Here is a 19,102-nt window from a genome sequence, read left to right as displayed (position 1 = left end):
CTGTGATTAGTGTGCAGAGACCTCAAATCCTTGTGCAACTGTGGTCAGCTCAAGTTTTTTGTACCTCACCTGACTTGCAGACAGGGGCAGAGCACCCATGTTTCAGCGATGTTATGAGTGCTACCTCTATATACAGCTCTATTATAGGTCAGTATCTGTATACAGATCTGTATAAATGTGCTTCCAGCGAAGTAATCTACAGGGGGAGGTTCAAGGAATCTATATACATCCTTCACTTCCTTACAATACACATCAAAAAACCCCACCCCTGCAACACACTGCAATGGAAGACTTAATTCCCTGTGCACTACATTCTACCTCCTCAGAAAGCAAGGATGTAATTCATTAGGTCTAACCAAATCATCCCAATAGGCAAAAGCAGAAGGCTCCAGCACAACTTCCTTAATCTTTGGGGAGAAATCAATGATCTTTTTCAGATTCCTGTCCTCTCAGCTTATTACTGTTATGTTCAGTACTAAAAGTTCACATGCCATTTAACCTAGAGAATGCCAATTAACTTCCTCTACCTCCTTTGTACTAGGAGGCAACACAACAGTTTAGAAAGCTCTCTAATTCTGTACCTCCAGCTGAAGTACCAGCAGTGCCGCCACTGGGAAGACTAGAAGTCATCTCTGGTGCTGCAGAGGGCTGGCTGTTGGAGACGTTTGGAGCTGCATCAGAGGCCTGCTCTGAGGTAGACGTACTAGAACTGTTACTGGAAGCAGAACTCACGACCTGTGGCTCCACTCTAGCTGACGTGGTTGGCACAACTGTCGGCTCTAGCGAAACAAAAAAGCTTTCATGTTCTTCAAGCTTTAAAAGCTGCTGGGGTTTTTTATTGCTGTTGCTGGTTTTTAATTATTTTACAAGAAATTCTCGATTCTGGTCTTGCCAGATGCTAAGAAAGTTGAAACACAAAAGCCTGACACGTACAAAATACAAAAGTTAATTCTGTTTCACTCGTGTGTCTGTGGGAATTATTTTTTTTTAATCAACTAAAGTTTTAAGAATTAATATAAAATCAATTCCCAACCAAATCTGACATATCAAGTTTTATTTACTGAATAAAATACTACTAGAAAGGAAATTAAATTACTTTGGTACTTTACGATGAAAAAACTTGCCGAAATATTTCATAAATCCACAGGCAAACTACGCTATGATTAAGTACTACCCTTACCATTTTTCAATGCCTACAAAGCACAGAAAACTTTTATTTTACTGACCAAGAACAGCATAACATCTAAACTAGCAGTACTACTTCACAAACGTCAGTCATCCTAGATGCATAGTACTAAAGGCTATAGCAAGATAAACTTGGTTTCTAGCCTCAATATACATTAAAAGCAGATTCATTTAATTAGTATTTGAGACTTCTGTTAAAAGTACATACATGTTCATTTTGCATATTGTAAAAGTAATAGTCACCAATATATTTAATTGGATCCAGGGAAATAAACCAAATACACCACTTGATAAATCTTGTTCACTACTACACAATTGTAAACAGGTTAAAATTTAAAAAGATACTTGGTGGCATAATTCAAATTTAGTTTTGAAAAAGTCTGCTTTGACTGTAAGTTTGACATTTCTCCCTAATTATTGACAAGGCAATGACATAACTGGGAATACGAGATACCATAAAAGGGAATATCATCAGAAACAGCTCAGTTTTTTTTAGTAAAAAAATGTCTGCATGGATATCAGAAAAAAAAAAAAGCATCAAGACACTTCAAATACTTCTCTTACATTTATTCCCTTGCTCACTTGAGTTGCTGATATACCTACTAGATATAGAGAGAAATCTTGAAAACTAGTCATGTTTTGAGACTTCGTGTATCTCCCTTCTAGAAAGTCTTCAAACTCATCACATTAAAAAAAACATGATCTGATACCTACATTTAAATTAGTTTGGATTTTAATGTGGCATTCCAATATACTAATTTTATTTAAAGGAAAATATTTTGGGAGAAATGTATTGATGTTTAAATTCAGAAAAAAACAGCAAGTATAGGACACGTATATGTGATCATACAGTGCTCAAGACTGGACGCTAATCCATTCTGAAAGCAATCCTGCTGTCAGACAATTCTCAATTCTATCAGCCTCAATCACCCCATTAGCCTGTTACTGTTCTGACTCAGCATCAGAATACAGACAGTTCTGTTTCTCCCCCCCAGAACCAGGAAAAGCCAGTGGGCTTGGTCAATCTCAAACTACTAGCTGAGAGAAACTTGATTTCAACACACTTCACAGACATAAATCCAGGAAGATAGATGGAGATATGATCCTTATGCTCATGGAAGTAGCTAACAAAGTTTTATGACCACTATCTTTGAAGACATCAGTAAAGTTATTATAAAAGTGCGTAGCTGCCTTGTAACAGTGTTAATTCAGAACTTTCATCATTTTACACTAGTTCATATGTGAAATTTGATGCCTAAACCCAAAAATATCATCTCTGAAATCCTGGAAGACTCATCTTGGAAAGGTATTTCCTCTGGGGGAGGCAGAAACAGGTAGTCTTAAATTTACACATTACAGAAGTAAAAGTTCATTCAGCAATAATCTTTTTTACAAGAATTTGATTCCTGAATTTAAGACTAAATTCTACAATTTGAGTTTAAAGAGTAAATTAAAGCAATAGATGCCTATTCCCCTTCAATTACAGAGCTGTTGGAATATTCCACAGTAAATCCATCAAGAAAAGAATCTGTAAATCAACCCATCCTCTTCCTTAAAAACCATCAAACAACAAAATCCAATTCCAAACCCTTCCAACTCTCCAACCCACCCTAAAAATCAAGACAACTTGAACAATAAGATATTGCAAGATACTAGCTTGCGATGTTCTCGGGGACGGAACTACAACAGGACAAAACTTGTGTTAAACATTAAAAGTAGAATGCACCCAAGAAACCCCCAGAATCACCACCACCACCACAAAAATAAGCCTGCAAAAATGTACGTGAGCTTTAGTTTTTCCTTCTCTCAACTTTTGACAATACTTGGAAGTTGTTCTTATGATTTTCAGTGGGAATAGACTTAAGTGCCAGCACGTTTTAATGTTAGGAAACAATGAAAGGTTACAGCTTCAGAAACCTAACACACTTTACTAGTTTGGCTTGGTTCGGTTTTTTGGTTTTTTTTTGTGGGGTTTTTTGGGTTTTTTTTTCTTTTTTTAAATTATTTTTACTCCAAGGCCTGAAAGAACACTAACTATTCCAAAGCATAGGCACCGATAATTTTCCTTTTATAGTGTTGTATTGAAGTAAGTGCATATTTTTAAAGAAATAGTTCCAACCTGTTCTGTAATTTCTGCCTGGTGAGTCAGCCCTCAGACACACATCCCAGTCTGTTTTGGATCTAGTAGACCCATTGGGAACGGCTAAACTTTTAATTTTAAAAGGAAGGCCACAAGAGGATTTTCTGACAGGCTTGGAAATTGGTTTGTTTAGAATTGAGACTTTTTCATAGAACGGTATGTTATAACTGACACAATTAATTCCACTCCCCTTACACTAATCATCCTGCTTCTGAAAAAGGAAGACATTTCTCAGACCAATGAAACTTACCATCTTCATCCACTGTAAGGTCCACTACTTCTGCTGCATTCTGTCTCAGTGGCTGTATGACTGTGGAAATCCTACTGCGATTCCGCTGTTCTTGAGGTCGTGCAGTATGTGAACTAGAGGTTTGTCCCCAGTGTGATCTTGTGTGTCCAAGTGTTGAACGAGACCTTAAAAAAGGTAACACCTTAAGTATTGACCTAAATTTTGCCATTATTAAAATTTTTCTCCTCGCTGTTTGAGAAGCTATTTGAAATATTTTTTTTTATTACTAGAAAAGCATTTTGTTATGTTGAAATACCCCACCATTCCACATTCACTAGATGTGTACTTAACAAACATTACTGCAGCCTTTACCAGATAACATAATGGCAAATACCCAACAGGTAGAGTTTAAAGGTCTTTAAACCACGTTCCTATGAAATACATACAGGTAACTTATAAAAAATTTACTGTGAAACCCTACAACCGCAGTCAGGCAGCAATTATATCTGATGTTATGTTTTAATTTTGTTAATAGCAAATGAAGAGTCTCTAAATCCTATACTATTCCTGTGCAGTCTGCAACAGCAGATCTATGAATGATGACAGAATTGTAAAGACAATAAAAATTTGTAAACATGAAGTTCTTTTGCATGTTAACTTGTGATAGAATATTTTCAGAGGATAATTTCTATACCTTAATTTAAATTTCCAGAATGTCCTAAAAGTGCAAAATCTCTGGACTTTTCTCTCTTGAATATTATTCCCCCCCTCTTCTCGAAGAACAAGCACAGCTTTGTGTAACACTTAATTAAATGAAATGTGGCTTGAGGAGAGGAAATCATAAGCCTGTAACCGTACCTAAGGAAAGCAATGGTTTTATCTCTGTGGTATAACACTTAGCACCCATTCTATTCAATTTAGCCATACAAACCCAAACACTCAAATCAACGATGCTTTGGAGTTTAAGTTAAGAGGATATGGTCTTTAATTAAGGGAAAAATATTTTTACAGTATTGTATTTACCATTTCACTCTCAAAAACCTTTGACTGTCCAGTATTTACATAAACCAAGTGGCTCTTATTTTCCAGTTTGGAAAAACAATGCACTCAGACTTCAGAAATTCGGAAGAGGAAAATGTGAAGAAGAAAAGGGAATGACTTCACTAAAAACAAACAAAACCCACTGCACAAATCACCATGGAGCTCAGTCTACATTTCTGTTCTACCTGTACTCCCTTCACCCCTATCTGTGTAACTCACTAACAAAGACCTTTATATTTTCCTGTAGTGCAAAAAGCATGCTTGCTGCAGTCTTCTCAACTGGCTAACACTTCAATTCCACTTCAGTAGCCACTGTAATTTAAAGATCAGGTTGGTTCAAAAAGGCACATTTTCTTTAAAGTTTGGATTTACATAATGTCCAAATTGATTTCTGTGTGCTTTGTGTGTGTCCTACTAACACTCCAGAATTAAATTTACCTCCCAAGCCCCTATTACTCTCTGGTGATCCAAGGTGCACTTCGGTAATACAAGGAGAGATTAAGGTCTCACCTCCTACTTCATCTTCCCCTCCCCTTCAGTTAACTAAGAGTTAAGGTTCATGGGAGCACCTCGGGTTTGGTAGCAAAGGAGAGGAGCAATTAGCTGTGGAAGGGTATGCAGGATTGTCAAGTGTTTACTTCTCTTCCAGAACTCCAGCTTCATACCAAAACCAGTGCAGTACCTACTACATCCATATTTTTTGTTTTTCAATGCAAGCTGTAAATTCAACAGTAAGAAATTTATTTGGATTTCTTCTTGCACAAAAGAACAAGCAGACAACATGACAAAGCATCAAACTAGAGATTAAGAGAAATAAGGCCTAGCATATAACTGTACAGTGAGCTAATAACCTTCAAGAGTTTTTGAAGGAGGTATGATTTCAAGCAAAGATGGAGGTGGAAACAAAGGACTACTGAATTGAAACAATCTTAAAGTTAGAGGTCTGGGTCTTTATTTCCTTGTTATGATTAAATAGGACATTATTCTGAATGACTAATGAATATGTTAGCTATATGGTGCTGTGCATATTTAGTCTGTGGCCGAGTCCATGTAATTTCAAAATGACTAGGTTAGTCCACCTCTGAAGTATGTATGACCAAATTGTTTAGTCCATTTAATGCTAAGACAACTCTCAACCAGATCTTAATAGATTTTTCTTAATCAGAAAAGGACTGTCAGTGAAGGCTTCATAGCATTTTGGTAGATACTGTCTATCTCATCCTCCTAGCTATGATTCCAGCTGCTACACTGCTGCTTGAGACTGCAGTTTATTTTACATCAAAGATTTACCGTCTCTGTGCTTTGAAAGTGGCCCTAGCTTGATTGAGAAGGGAGGAGGAGGGAATAATCATCAGTACATAACAGTTTCTTGATGGAATATGGTGCATGGTGCAAAACAAAGGACATGGAGGAAGAAACCAACACATGGATTTCTGTATGTAATTTTCTCAAACCTGAGACTGCGTGCAACATAAGAAAAAGTGACAAATTTCTATATGCATATGACCAAGTGAGGATTCAAGGTGCTACCAACTGCATCTCACCAGCGACCACTCAGAAAACAAGCAGAAGAGCATTAGCATCTTGATTTCACAAGGCAAATAAAAATCAGACAAGTAATTAACCAGCTGTGGTAACAAAAGAACTAACAAAGGCATGTAGTCATGAATTTTTTGGGTAATTTCTTGGTTTAAACAATGAGTAAGATTTTCGGGTCTTCAGTTCTTAGTTGTGGGATAAATTCAAAGAAACTGCAGCTTAACGAAAGTGTTTTTCTAGAGATACAACAAAAAGAAAGTGTTAGAGACATATGATTTTCACTGGGTTTAGTAAGTTTCAGAATAGTTTCTTCAGGAGTGAATTAAAGTAAGGAAGTGTTTTTCATCAGCACTGTCCTCCTTACTTCTAGAAGAGCCAAATGGGTGGCTATCCACTCAACAATTTTACATTGATGCTACTGATAAAGTATACTACGTGTGGTTTAGGATCAAGCAACTACGTATTCAGTGCTGAGCAATGGTGTCCCATTACTGCCTTTTCCAGAGTCCACTGCCAGTTTTATCAGATCTCCTTACTTTTAGGAAAATAGCAATCAGAGTAGGATGTCACTAACAGAGTGGAGGAGGATGACAAGAAATAAATGCTGTAAGGGAGGGGAAAAAAAAAAAAAGGAATTCTTAAAGCCCATACAATATTACACTTAAGAGACAGCAAAGCTTAAAAGCGAGCACAAGATTGTACTATTTGCTGTCATGACAAGCAAGGCGGGACCTGTAGAGTTACACAAAAAGTCTGGTTGAAGGCACTGTAGAAAGAAACCCTTTCTCTCACACAGCTCTAGCTCTCTAAAGCTTTTTCTTTATCTTCTCCCTATTCAGCATTACTACCTTTTTCTTTGAGAGGATTTTCCTTCTTGGAACATTCAATTTCCATGTTCTTTATCCATTCCCTACCTTCTCCTGCCCACAACACATCGATAACAGTGAATGATGATCTCATGTCCGCTAACATGCTCCTGGTTCTACATCACAACAGATGCTTTGCCTCAACATTTTCAACACAAAACTATTTTTTTGTTTGTTTGTTTCTAGCTTTTCCAAGTCTAAACATAAATTTTGAGTTTCTAAGGGATCCAGGTGCGTTGTCTGGACAACGCTGGCTTCCCTCCTTCTTCCAGTAGTTTTCATCTCTCCCACAAAAAAATTTGTATGACTGAAAAGAGGATTCAGGAAGAGGCAGATTAAACACTTCATGAATTTCCTTTCCTTCTTTCTGATCTTTAGTACTAAAATGCCCAGTGAGCTTGTCTGCACACTCAACGATCAGCTGACCTTCAGGTATTAGCAAGTTCATTCATACAAAACCCCCCCCTGTATTCAAGTGCATCAATTCCTTTCAAAGTAAGTTTCACCTGTAAATTGTAAATAAATTAAAATATTCCTATTATCCATACATGGCCACTTACTTGAAAGTATTAAAAAAAAAATAATGCTTTTTATCTTCCATTTAGGAAGGTAGAGAAACGAGCTTTAACGTGCTTAAATAACCCAACCATAGATTCTTACATCTTAAATTTAAAGCCTACTACTAGATTCATCTTTTATTTACTAAGGACAAGATTAACACTTCAGAATTTTAAGTTTTTTGAAATTGTCAGCTGTAAAGTTGCAAATTCCCTGCAGAATGCTTTGTATGAAGACAAATGTTGAAGTGACAGTGTCCAGAATTTAAGTAAACTTTTTCAAATCTACAATCTTTTTCACTACTATTAATTTGCATTCTGTAAGTCCATATATTACTATGGGAACATACACTGCTACTCAACTAATAATTGAGTTTTGAAAAAAATAGGAGTGTTAGTTCTAGAGCATTCAATATATATAACAAGCATTAAAAAGCTTACCCTCAGATTTCACAGAAAAAAACTAGCAGTACTATGAAGTGTCAAGAGAGGTATCTTCATTTTCGCACTTCTGATTTGACCTTTTTTTTTACTTCCATCCAAAAATACACTTTTGCTTTTAAAAAAAAAATACAGTCACCTCTCTCATCTATCACAAGTTATAAAGAATAAAAGTAACCATTTATTTCGCTCTGAACAGTATTCTGAGTTTGGTTGATAACCTTCATAATGTTCAGTTTGCTTACAGCATTCATATTTATAATTTTATACCAAACTATCATTTAGATGTCCCAGAGTTGCCTTTTTTCCTTACATTGTGGTTTAGCAAAACTAATATGCTTGAAACACAGGAAAACCTCCATAAAAGTACTCTATGTTCAAAGTGTAAAAGACTAGTTTAGAAGTTCCTGACATTTCAGGCTCAAGATTTGAATTTAAGACTCTTCCTCCTCATAGGAAACTTCCCGGAATTGTTTTCTTACTGTATTTTTTTTTAAAAATAGAATCATTACTTTTTCCTATACAAAATAAAACTCAATTATTTCTTTAATCTTCTCAAGAAGTTTTCAGCTGAACATTTTCAGAGTGATGTATTTTCTCAACAGTTGAGAGCAAGTACAGTAAATAGTTAAAGAGCAAAACTTAATTTGACCATTCTGTTATGATCTTAAAAAAGACAATCAATCAAATGCCTTTGAGAAATCTGCATGTTAGAAGGTCTAACAAACCCAACAGGCCAAAAATTTAAATTCACCAGAAAATGTTCTTGGTTCAATCTCCTCCTCACTTAAGTCACCAGTAAAGACACCACCACCCATCATCAATAAAAATGGGGGGGAGGGGAAGGTGTGGTGTTGCTGCTACTGTTTTGGCTGTAGCACTGCAGAAGGTAAGGGAAGAAAGAAGTAATTTTTTCAAGTCTTTTATAGCTACTACACAAAACATTTCTTATTGATGCTAGGAAGAGAGCTGTTTATTTTTTAAAAGCATCTTATCTGTCTTTGATCAGGTTTGAATTAATGTTCTATAAGGACAATCACTTTCATCTAGCCTAATTTTTTACCCTTCAAGGCTTTACATGCCAGTTATGAGGCTAAAGCATTAACTTGATCTAGCTCAAGTCTTTTCAAGCCTACATGTTGTTTCATAAGTTTTAATGACTATTCTCACACACATTCATGTGGATAAATCACCTGTTTCTAGAAACACATTTCTAATCACCTCAAGACAGAACATCTGTTGATTCTGCAGCTTCTGTTTTCTTTTAAACAGAAGGAAATATAAAGAAACATATTGTTGAAGAAATGAATTTTTAAAATTATTTCTCTCATCTCTCCCCAATTCCTCTTTGCTACAGATTCGGGCTGTGAGTATGACATCCTTTGTGTGTCAGAGTTTAACAAAAAATTCAGTTAGCTCCAAGCGTTCATGAAATCTACAGGAGGCATGCATTTGTCTTAAACATAAAATTGGTTTGTTCAATGTGATATTTATTCCAATAAAAGTGATTCTTGCAGAAAAACTTATCTGTTGTTTTAGATTTAAAACTGCATTAGTGAAAGCACTATCTGATGACAAACGGAATGTTTTCATGATTGCTTATTGCTCCTTTGTCATTGTTTTATAAAAAAATGGATAGTCATTCTCCATATTCTACAATTTTGTCTTCATGTTCACAAATATGAAAACATACATAATAGGCAGCCATCTCCAACAGTCCCATGCACATGACAATTTCAAGTTTTCTTCTTCAAGGAACTCCACTTTAATAGATTCTGCAAAATCTGACAAATATGGAACAAAACTTCCAGAGAGGCATGGAAGAACAGGAAAGCATACAAAGCAGCAGCTTCAAAAAAGTAGGATGCTTTCCTGAGAAATGCTCAGCTAATCCCTAGAGAGTCAGCTCAGCCTAAACTTTCTCTCTCTAGAGTCTCACTGTACAGCTATGCTTCCCCAAAATTCTGCCGATCAGTCACACTAACTACAACCACCTCAACAATTCCATATTAGTTGAATTGTCAAGCTTTGGCGGAGCTGTGGTTTGGGGTTTTTTGTTTGTTTCTTTGTTTGGGGTTTTGTTTTTGGGGGGTTGTTTGTTGTTGGGTTTTTTTGGTTTTGGGGGTTTTTTTAAATCAAAAATGCATACTATACATCCTGGTTAGAATTTCTGTGACATTACCCTATGGGCTTTTAATGATACAGAGCCTTGTGACAAACTTGGAGTCAAGCAAAATTGTATTAATACAAAGAGATGCAAAGTCTCACCTGTAGCTTTCACCAACTGTGACAATCTCCACTTCACTATCTGTTGAGGTAACATTTATTTCTTCATTAGCAGTGACCTGGGGAGTGGAGGATGCTTCAATCACCACAACATCTTCATCAATACTTCCTGATGAGGAAAAAGGAAGAAGAAAGTTTGTATACTTCATCTATCTCAGGAGCTGTCATTATAAGAGACTATTTTTTTTCCTAGACTTAAAATACATGTAGGTAGAGAATTTCACAGCGTGTGTCAAAACTTTAGGTGCAACTGTCAAATACATGACCTAATTATTAAAGGTAGCAATTCTTCTGTAACTGTTGAAGTAAAAAAAAAAAAAGGAGACAGAAGATTTGGGGGGGGGGGGGGGGAGGAAATACGCAAGCTTACATTCTACTGTGTATTGCAAGCAATTACAGTGAATTTTATTAGCTGTAACACCAACAAAATTCAGTCATTTAATATAAAAACAGACTTTCAAACTAGCAAAGCAGTGGTGGTTTGTTATCATTAATAGCTTTCTTCTTTTAACATTTTTGTAGGTATTCAAGTCTCAAGTGACAACAGGAGAAAAATGATGCACCAACTAATATATGTTATTTATTTCTACAACAAAGTGAAGATCACAAATCCATTAGTGTTTATAAACGCCTTTACATCTACACTTTCAGTAGCATTCACAATTGTACACTAGACTAAGGAAGTTAAAATGAAACTATCAATGGTAAAAGACAACAACCAAAAACCCACAAAATCAATTTAGAGACTAGTTTTGACAGGAAAAAATTTCCACTTCAGGAACAATGATTAGAGTTCCAGCCTAATACCCAGACATATGGGAACACTCCACTACAGCTGTAATACTGACAGTGACAAGTTTGAGCTATCTAGAATACTTAAATTGAGCTATGGATTATTCACTATAGTAATACTACTGAGCACAAAAGAACTTACTAAATAAATGAGCTAGATAGCTTCGAAATAGCAAACTACCATTTTGAGATTTGCAAATTTTTTCAAGAAAAGTGCTTGAAGAATTCGGTCTCATTCAAGTCAATACTTACATCCTGTACGGACTGACTGTTCTCAGCTGTTCTACCCAACAACAAGGTGGGGCACGTTATCCCCCCCTCCAAGTACAAACATTTTTACATTTTGAAAAAACAAGTTGTATTACTTATTTTCCAATGGCCTTTGTTTGTTTCTGGTCATACTTATCCCAGAGAGACTGGTGCCTGAAGATGGAAAGAGTGATGCTTCCAAATACTGGTATTCACCAAATTCTCATGATTGGAAGTAATACGTGACAAAATTAATTCTCGCAACTTGCATGAAAATTTTGTGAAAAACTGAAGACGTTACAGTGTCTAAAAAACAAAGTCACACGCTAACACAGAAAATACAGAAAGGCCAGTTACTCAAAGTGAAAGAAAGGCAGCTAACGTCATCATCACATTCAGAAGAATGTAGATGTCATGCTTTTGACATCTTGCAAATCATAGGCAAATAAGCAACAACTTCCTTACACAAAACTGTCTTAGCTGCTTCTCAGACAAAACCAGCTAGCCCAGTAGCTGGTGAAAGGTCAGTTAGAAAAAAACCCAACTATTTTTCCCCTATCTCTGTGCTTCTAAACATGTGCTTCTCTGAATCACAGTAAGTTTGAGAGCACTCCCAGGAGTCTGCACGTCCTCAGGCTCACTATTTATTGCAATTTATGACAGGTGCAAAAGCAGGAAGATTTAGGGTTAAGTATGATCTCATTACTTCTGAAAATAAACAGCACCTCCTTGAGGACAAAGTAATATGCCATGTAATTCCAGTGTGCATCTCTACCTAAATTCTGATGCAAGCTGATCTCATGAAAACCAAAAGGAATTCTCAACTGAACATCTACACAATTCAGCTATTCACCTTTGTCATGGTTTGAGAGTTCATTTTATTTCATCCTTTTTTTAAGCAAATCTTTAGTCAAGATGTGATTTTACAGACTACATGAATCAGACTGTAGAAACCATCAGGACTGTTACTAGATGAACAGGTTTTCTGACTTCCAAAAATAATAAAGAAAATCTTTAGGAAAATAGTCAACATTGCTGTAAGTAGGATATAGTGTAGATACAGTTCAACCGTATGCTATTTCCTACTGCTCATGCTTTCTAAAAGCACTTTCCCAATTCAAATGCACAAACTGATTGGGTTTTCATCCCATTAAGTGCTTTTCCATACAAGTGCTTTCCCAATACATATTATTGTATTTCCCATACAATAATACACACTTTCTTCAAAATGAAGCAGAAAGACAACTCCTCTAAACCACATAAATATCTGTAAGGCATTTTGTAAGATTATATTGCTAAGAAAAAAAACTATGAATATAAGTTATGATCATACACAGCTCTGTACCCCCCTTTAAATAAAAAGGGCTTTCATGCGAGTTCTATTAGAAGCACACCAAGGGGAAAAGTTCATGTATGTGAACTTCGCTTATTTTAAGAACATTGCAGCAGTTTGGAGAACAGTATATACAAATCAGATAATCGTCCAATACAAACTGTTTTCACTACATTTATCTGAATAAAAAGTCAGCTGAATAGCAAAACTTCAGTAACATAAGCAACACTGAAGTAATGTTCATAATCTTCATCAAGTAGCTCTTCCATAGTCAGACAGTAGCAATAGAACTGGTAGTACTAAATGGTATGAAAACCCAATCTTTCATTGTCAACAGGACTTACTGTTTCTTCTTTGCCTCTCCTCATACATTACTACAAGGAAGAGAACCCAGTTTTTGAAACATCACAAAAAAAACCACACCAGTTAATTCTGATTCAGACAAGCTCCTACAAAGCAGAGCAAAGGATAGTGTTAAAACAAAGAAAAGTCTCTGAAATAATCTGTCAAAATGAGGTCTCAGAGGACAGCCTCCTTGACAGGCCAACAGGAATACAGGGTGCCTGCAGCACATGAGCAGCAACACAGCTATCAAGGAGAGCCCTCTGAAACTTCAACAAGCCCATAGATAAGGAACTTATTCTACCATTAGAGCATTTCATTTACAAGGCAATTAAGAATTAAAACTGTCCCAATACTAAAGAGGTAGTGAAATTAAAGATGTTTTTTCAAATGTTCCGTAGTATCAAAGCTAAAAAAACCCAAAAACCAAACAAAAAAACCCCAACAAAAAACCCCAAAACAAAACCAGCAAGTTCTCTGTCAAATGCACTTAAAATTCAAGTCTGCTGGTTTGAACTACTCCAAGCCTAATCCTAGCAAAGCCATGATGTTTTGCAGTTCTACATAATGGAACTTTGCAGTGTCTGAAGGTGAACTTTACTGGTATGTCAGTTGGAGTAGTTCAAGATGGTTGACTTGAATTTTAAGAGTGCACAACCCTGTAAAGCAGAAGGAAACTTTCTTTAATGAGATGACTGACATGCAGAAATAAAACAAATGGATTTTCAGAGGTTTTGCTATATTGTTTCTAAAAATATTTGCTCTAGAGAATTTTGAGGCACTCGCATGCCTCAAATATTTACCATGTATGTAACTCCTAGGAGCCATCTGGTGAATCCAAGGCTACACATTAGCAGTAAACAGCTGAACGTATCTTTAAGGTGTCTACATCTTCAGATCTGCATGGGAATATATGAGCTGGTTTTGGCTGGGATAGAGTTAATTTTTTTATAGTAGCTAGTATGGGGTATGTTTTGGCTTTGTGCTGAAAACAGTGTTGATAACACAGGGATGTTTTAGTTGTTGTGAAGTAGTGCTTATACTAAATCAAGGACTTCTCAGCTTCCCATGCTCTGCCAGGTGCACAAGAAGCTGGGAGGGGACACAGCTGGGACAGCTGACCCAAACTGACCAAAGGGCTATTCCATACCATATAACATCATGTTCAGTATATAAAGCTGGGGAAGAAGAAGGAAGCGGAGGACGTTTGGAGTGATGGTGTTTGTCTTCCCAAGTAACTGCTACATGTGATGGAGCCCTGCTTTCCTGGAGATGGCTGAACACCTGCCTGCCCATGGGAAGGAGTGAATGAATTCCTTGGTTTGCTTCACCTGCATGTGTGGCTTTTGCTTTCCCTATTAAACTGTCTTTATCTCAACCCACGAGTTTTCTCACTTTTACCCTTCCGATTCTCTCCCCCATCCCACTGGGGGGGAGTAAGCGAGTGGCTGTGTGGTGCTTGGTTCCCGGCTGGGGTTAAACCACGACAATATACTTGGTATATATACACATCTGTGAAGTAAATTTCTTAGGAAGAGCATAAAACCAACAGAATTTGGTATTTCAGTAAATCCCAGTTCTAATGTACTGCACAATTTACAAAATGTACCAACAGCCAAGGAAAAAAACCACAACAAACAAAAAATCCAAATCCAGAAATGTACCAGATGACAAAATACTTGCACAACTTTCTCAGTATTAGTTTTCACCCTGCAGTCCACTACACAAGATGTTTTTTATATAGTCCACCATGACATGGTATACTTCATTTATTTGCTTTTATGCACATACCAGTCACTGACCATTCATCTTCTGCCTGGAATGAACTTCAAGCAAATTTGATCTTACCTAAAGCATAAATATGAATACCTTACTCATCAATGTATCATCTAAATGACTGACCCTGTAAGACAACAGCTAAATCTGTATAACGAGAGTGTTACTATACTAATCCTATACTCCTTGAAGGTAATCTCCTTTCAAGGAGAAGAGTCACTGGACTGTTGGCACCAAAACAGTTATGCAGATCTATGAGAGGTATTTTGTACTACTCTCCGCATAATACCTATGGCTACAAAACAAATAGAAAATTACCCTCCTGCAGGTATATAGTACTTCTCTGACATCTCCTGAATAACAAAACGCAGCAAGCAAATTGTACTCTAGTTGTTTGTGACTAAATTAGCTTTGGGCTACCACTGAAAGACTCATTCTACATTTTAAATGACCTGGTTAAAAACAAAACTTCTACTGAAAATTACAGCAAGCATTTTATTAGTTTCCACTGAATTTTGTTTTTTTTCCCTACTCATATCCACGAATAATATTTTATAGTGCATGCAAAACACCAAATTTTAGTTTGCAAGTTTTGCATATCCCAACAATTCAGACCCATCAACAGCAGTTAGTAATTAGGTTTTGTACATCACTAATCATCAGTAATAATCAGTAACTTCTTTACAGAAGCTTCTCCCCTCTCTTTTAAAAGCCTGTTTTATGATAGAAGCCTAATGCTCAGCCAGCCTAGGGGAAGGGATAAACTAAACTGCCTTGAATCCAAATTTGAACATGCTCAAAATTATAATCATCCCTTAAAAAAAAAAAAAAACACTCCCTCCTCCAGGCTCTACATCACAAAGACATTAAATGTGTCAGATTAAAGTACTTTATTAAGCAGAATATAACTTTTAATATAATACGGTGTAGTCCAATATTTAGATCAGTAAATGAGGATATCTTTTCCCCAGAAAGCTATAAGATTATTTCAGAACTATAACTGCTTAGTGCTGTTGATAGACCACAGGCAGTTCTAGGAAGCAAGTTTTAGAATAAAATACTTTACCAATCCAGAAGTTATAAGCAAGAGACTAAGCCTTGCACAGTATAACATGTATAATATATACAATTATACTCTGTGTATAATATATATAATCATACTTAACTCTGAAAGATCATGGCATAACTCAGAGACTAATCAATCATCATCAACACAAGTACCCCACTGAGGACATAAATAACACTGGTATAATATCCAAATTTATGTTTGGCTGATTGTTGTCCTTCCTGGATGGTATTTTACATCTATTTTACAATTAACATGGGGTTTAACTAGTTTAAATATTACATGTAAGATAGTGAAGGAGTTTTACAATACACAATTTCAAATGAGACAGTCTGACCAAGCCATAAGTGAAAACAGAAGAGATTTAAAATAAGCAGTCAAGTCCCAGTGACAGAGATGACTTATTTTGAGTTCCAAGCTTTCTCTGGATCAGACCAAGGGCCCACCAAGGCCCACATTCTCTCTGCCAGCTGCAGCAGGCAAAACTATGCAGTGAGAGTAGGAAATCCAGGCTATAATTTTTAACTGAAACCTCTCACACCACCCTGCATCCACAGCAATGTTACAGAGGTCAGAGAGCACTTCCTTGTCTATTCATTGCTTAAGGACAGCTGTCAGTAAGTGTGTCTAAACCCTTTTTGAACTTGCTGGTACTATGTGACTCTACAACACCTTGTGCTGGTGATTTCAAGATAATTACCTGGATAGTAACTCAGCTTGAAATGGATAAAATAATAATATTCTGCTAGCATTAATGAGTACTCCCTTCTTTAACTTTCAAACTTCTTGAACTAGGTGTGGCTTGTACCCCCTGCTCCCGACCTCTGCTAAAACAGTTAGCATAACTAACACCATTTTATGAGGCAAGCAGCCATTCTCTGTGACCGAGTGGGTCATGTATTCATTCCCTTTCCCCTCGTTCTCAGGCTCTGAAGGTCCTGTGAACCAAGCAGACAAATCAAACAGATTTTTTCTTCACCTCCCTAACAGCCTCAAGATTCCTGGGCACCAGGACGATTACTCCCTTCCTTGCCGGCCTTGAAGGCCCCAGGCACCCGGCCAACCAAGTGTTGTTGACGACCCCATCACAGAACAGGGAAACATAACAGCGCACAGAGCACCGTCTATAAAATCAAGCAGTTACAAGTCCTAAGCGGGAACCTGGACCAGAACTGCTGCTGGACAGTGAGACCCACGACCCCCAGTGGCCAGTGACGCCCCCACCATCGTCTGCTTCCTCTGAGGACTAAGTGAGTGATTCATATTCTTTTATATGATTTTGGAGTCTAGATTATGATTTTTGTATTGATACAGCAAACCACATATTAAGATTTGACCTGATCTGCAGAAGGTCCAGGTGATTAGAAATTATAAGTTAAGTTGAATTATAAATTCTGCTTTACGCTACTTATAGATTGTACTATATTGATTCTGCTTGTAGAAATCCTATGCCATTCTAATCATAAATTCTGTGCTATACTAATCATAATATCCTGCTAAGAAAATAAAGCTTTAATTGTAACCACAATTTAGTGCCGTCATCATTCTGCCAAGGATCCCTAAAAGAACCTGTCTGTCCCCTTAGTGTTGGATGACACTAGGTTAAAGACGACAGTTTTTCTGTATCTGAGACTTATTTGGAATATACTCTCCAATAGCTGTGCATGACAAGAGAAATTTTCAAAACATACCAACTGCTTAGGAGTCTGCACCCTGGTGGAGAAGACAGTCAGCAACCAGAATTTAGGGGATCTTGTCCAACTGTGAGCCATGCTAATACAGGCTAATCCAAAATTCTACTGACTGTTCTTAACCAAGCACATAAATCTTAGTCCTATCAGCAATGCTACAGCAAGCCAATTCTAGAAGTAGCATCTTTTCAGCACAGAAAGCTGCAGCAGCTACAGGGAAGTGCTGAAGTGAATTCACAGCAGATAGGTATAGCAACAACGGTTGATGTCGACTGCTCACAAAACCAGCTGCTTCTTTCCTCACCCCCTCCCAGTTCTTCCCCAACCCCTCTCTAGTAAGAGGCACAGTAGAAAGGATATGTATTCACTTCCTTGTCCACTAATGCTATTGAGATAAAAGCTCTGAATTATGAACTGAATCAGTTACTGTAAGAAAAGGAGTACATGCTGTAGTTTTAGGAGGGATTAAGTAACTGAAAAATAATGAACTGTAACAACAGGCAGCTCATTTCCACTTAATACTTGTTTATCTTGAACCTGTTAAAGTAATCTGAACATGAAGTGCTATATGTTTAACATTTTCACCAGCCTCTGGCTTTTAAAATATCAGATGTCTATATTCAACATTTTTGGGAGACAGACAAAAAATATGCTAGAGGAATCAAGAGGATGATAGTGAATAAACTCAGTCTTATCATTCCAAGCAGCTTTGAACAAAAACTGGAGTAGCTTCTCATGAGCATTACATTCTAAGGGAAGAGGCAAGGTCTGTCTAGCACTAGCTGCTCAAAAATATAAAGTAACATGTCAGACCCTAAGGAAATTTTAAGTGCTATTAGGTGAACAATTTATGACAATGCAAAACTCTACCCAGCTTTCTTTATAACACTTTCTCATTTCCCGCGGTTCAGCTTTACTGCCAAATCAGAGTACACAAGGCTAAGAACTTGTTCCAATTTTAGCTTTTGCTAGATTTCCCTCCACAGATTGGCTGTCTCCAAATGGCACCCCCAGCCCTTTAAATCCAAGCTGAAAACCAAATACTTGTACAAGCATATCAGAAAATTTGCCTTACAACATTACAGAGATTCAATTACAGTCAAAGTTGAAATTTTGCCACCTTTGACAGGGAAAGTCAAAAGAAGCTTATCTCTACAGGTGTGTATACAGGTCCTCCAAGGGTTAGAGAAAAGTTTCTGAGCTACCTAAACAAAACACAGAATAAAAATTTGTGTTTCATAGCAAAAATATTGCTGCTTGCAATCATTTTAACTGTAAACCCAGTATTTCAATTAAAACCAACTGACCAACGTTCAGATATACCCCTGAAAGCACTTGCACCTTCAACTGTGACTATCATTAAACTACAGTTATTTTTACATTGTCCTTATGCCTCCAACTCTCCTCCGCCTCCTGAATGAGCTTCATCTGGTCATCCCAGATTTAATGAGGACAGCTGCCTTTTATGGCAAACAGTTGGTAAAACAATATAATCTATTCCCAGGTGCCAGGTTTTCGTACTTGTTCAATAGTCTCCCACTCCCAAAGCACAAAGCCCCACCACAAGAA

At 36.9% G+C, this 19,102-nt stretch overlaps 1 protein-coding gene across 2 annotated transcripts in view; it reads right to left on the bottom strand.

The window, feature by feature from the left end:
• The window catches only part of RNF111 (ring finger protein 111), a 64,808-nt gene that overhangs the window by 21,008 nt on the left and 24,698 nt on the right, over positions 1-19,102 (bottom strand). For both annotated transcript variants that reach the window (XM_072871609.1, XM_072871610.1), the window contains exons 3-5: positions 10,267-10,393; positions 3,576-3,739; positions 582-779 (exon numbers count right to left, since the gene is read on the bottom strand). In XM_072871609.1, the coding sequence (XP_072727710.1) occupies positions 582-779; positions 3,576-3,739; positions 10,267-10,393 (489 nt within the window). The remainder of the gene's footprint in view (positions 1-581; positions 780-3,575; positions 3,740-10,266; positions 10,394-19,102) is intronic.

This window comes from Ciconia boyciana, chromosome 8 (assembly GCF_034638445.1).
Source record: "Ciconia boyciana chromosome 8, ASM3463844v1, whole genome shotgun sequence".
In the NCBI taxonomy this organism is placed as follows: Eukaryota; Metazoa; Chordata; class Aves; order Ciconiiformes; family Ciconiidae; genus Ciconia; species Ciconia boyciana.
The sequence above is the reverse complement of the archived record's forward strand: the minus strand, read 5'-3'. Positions and strand labels throughout refer to the sequence as shown.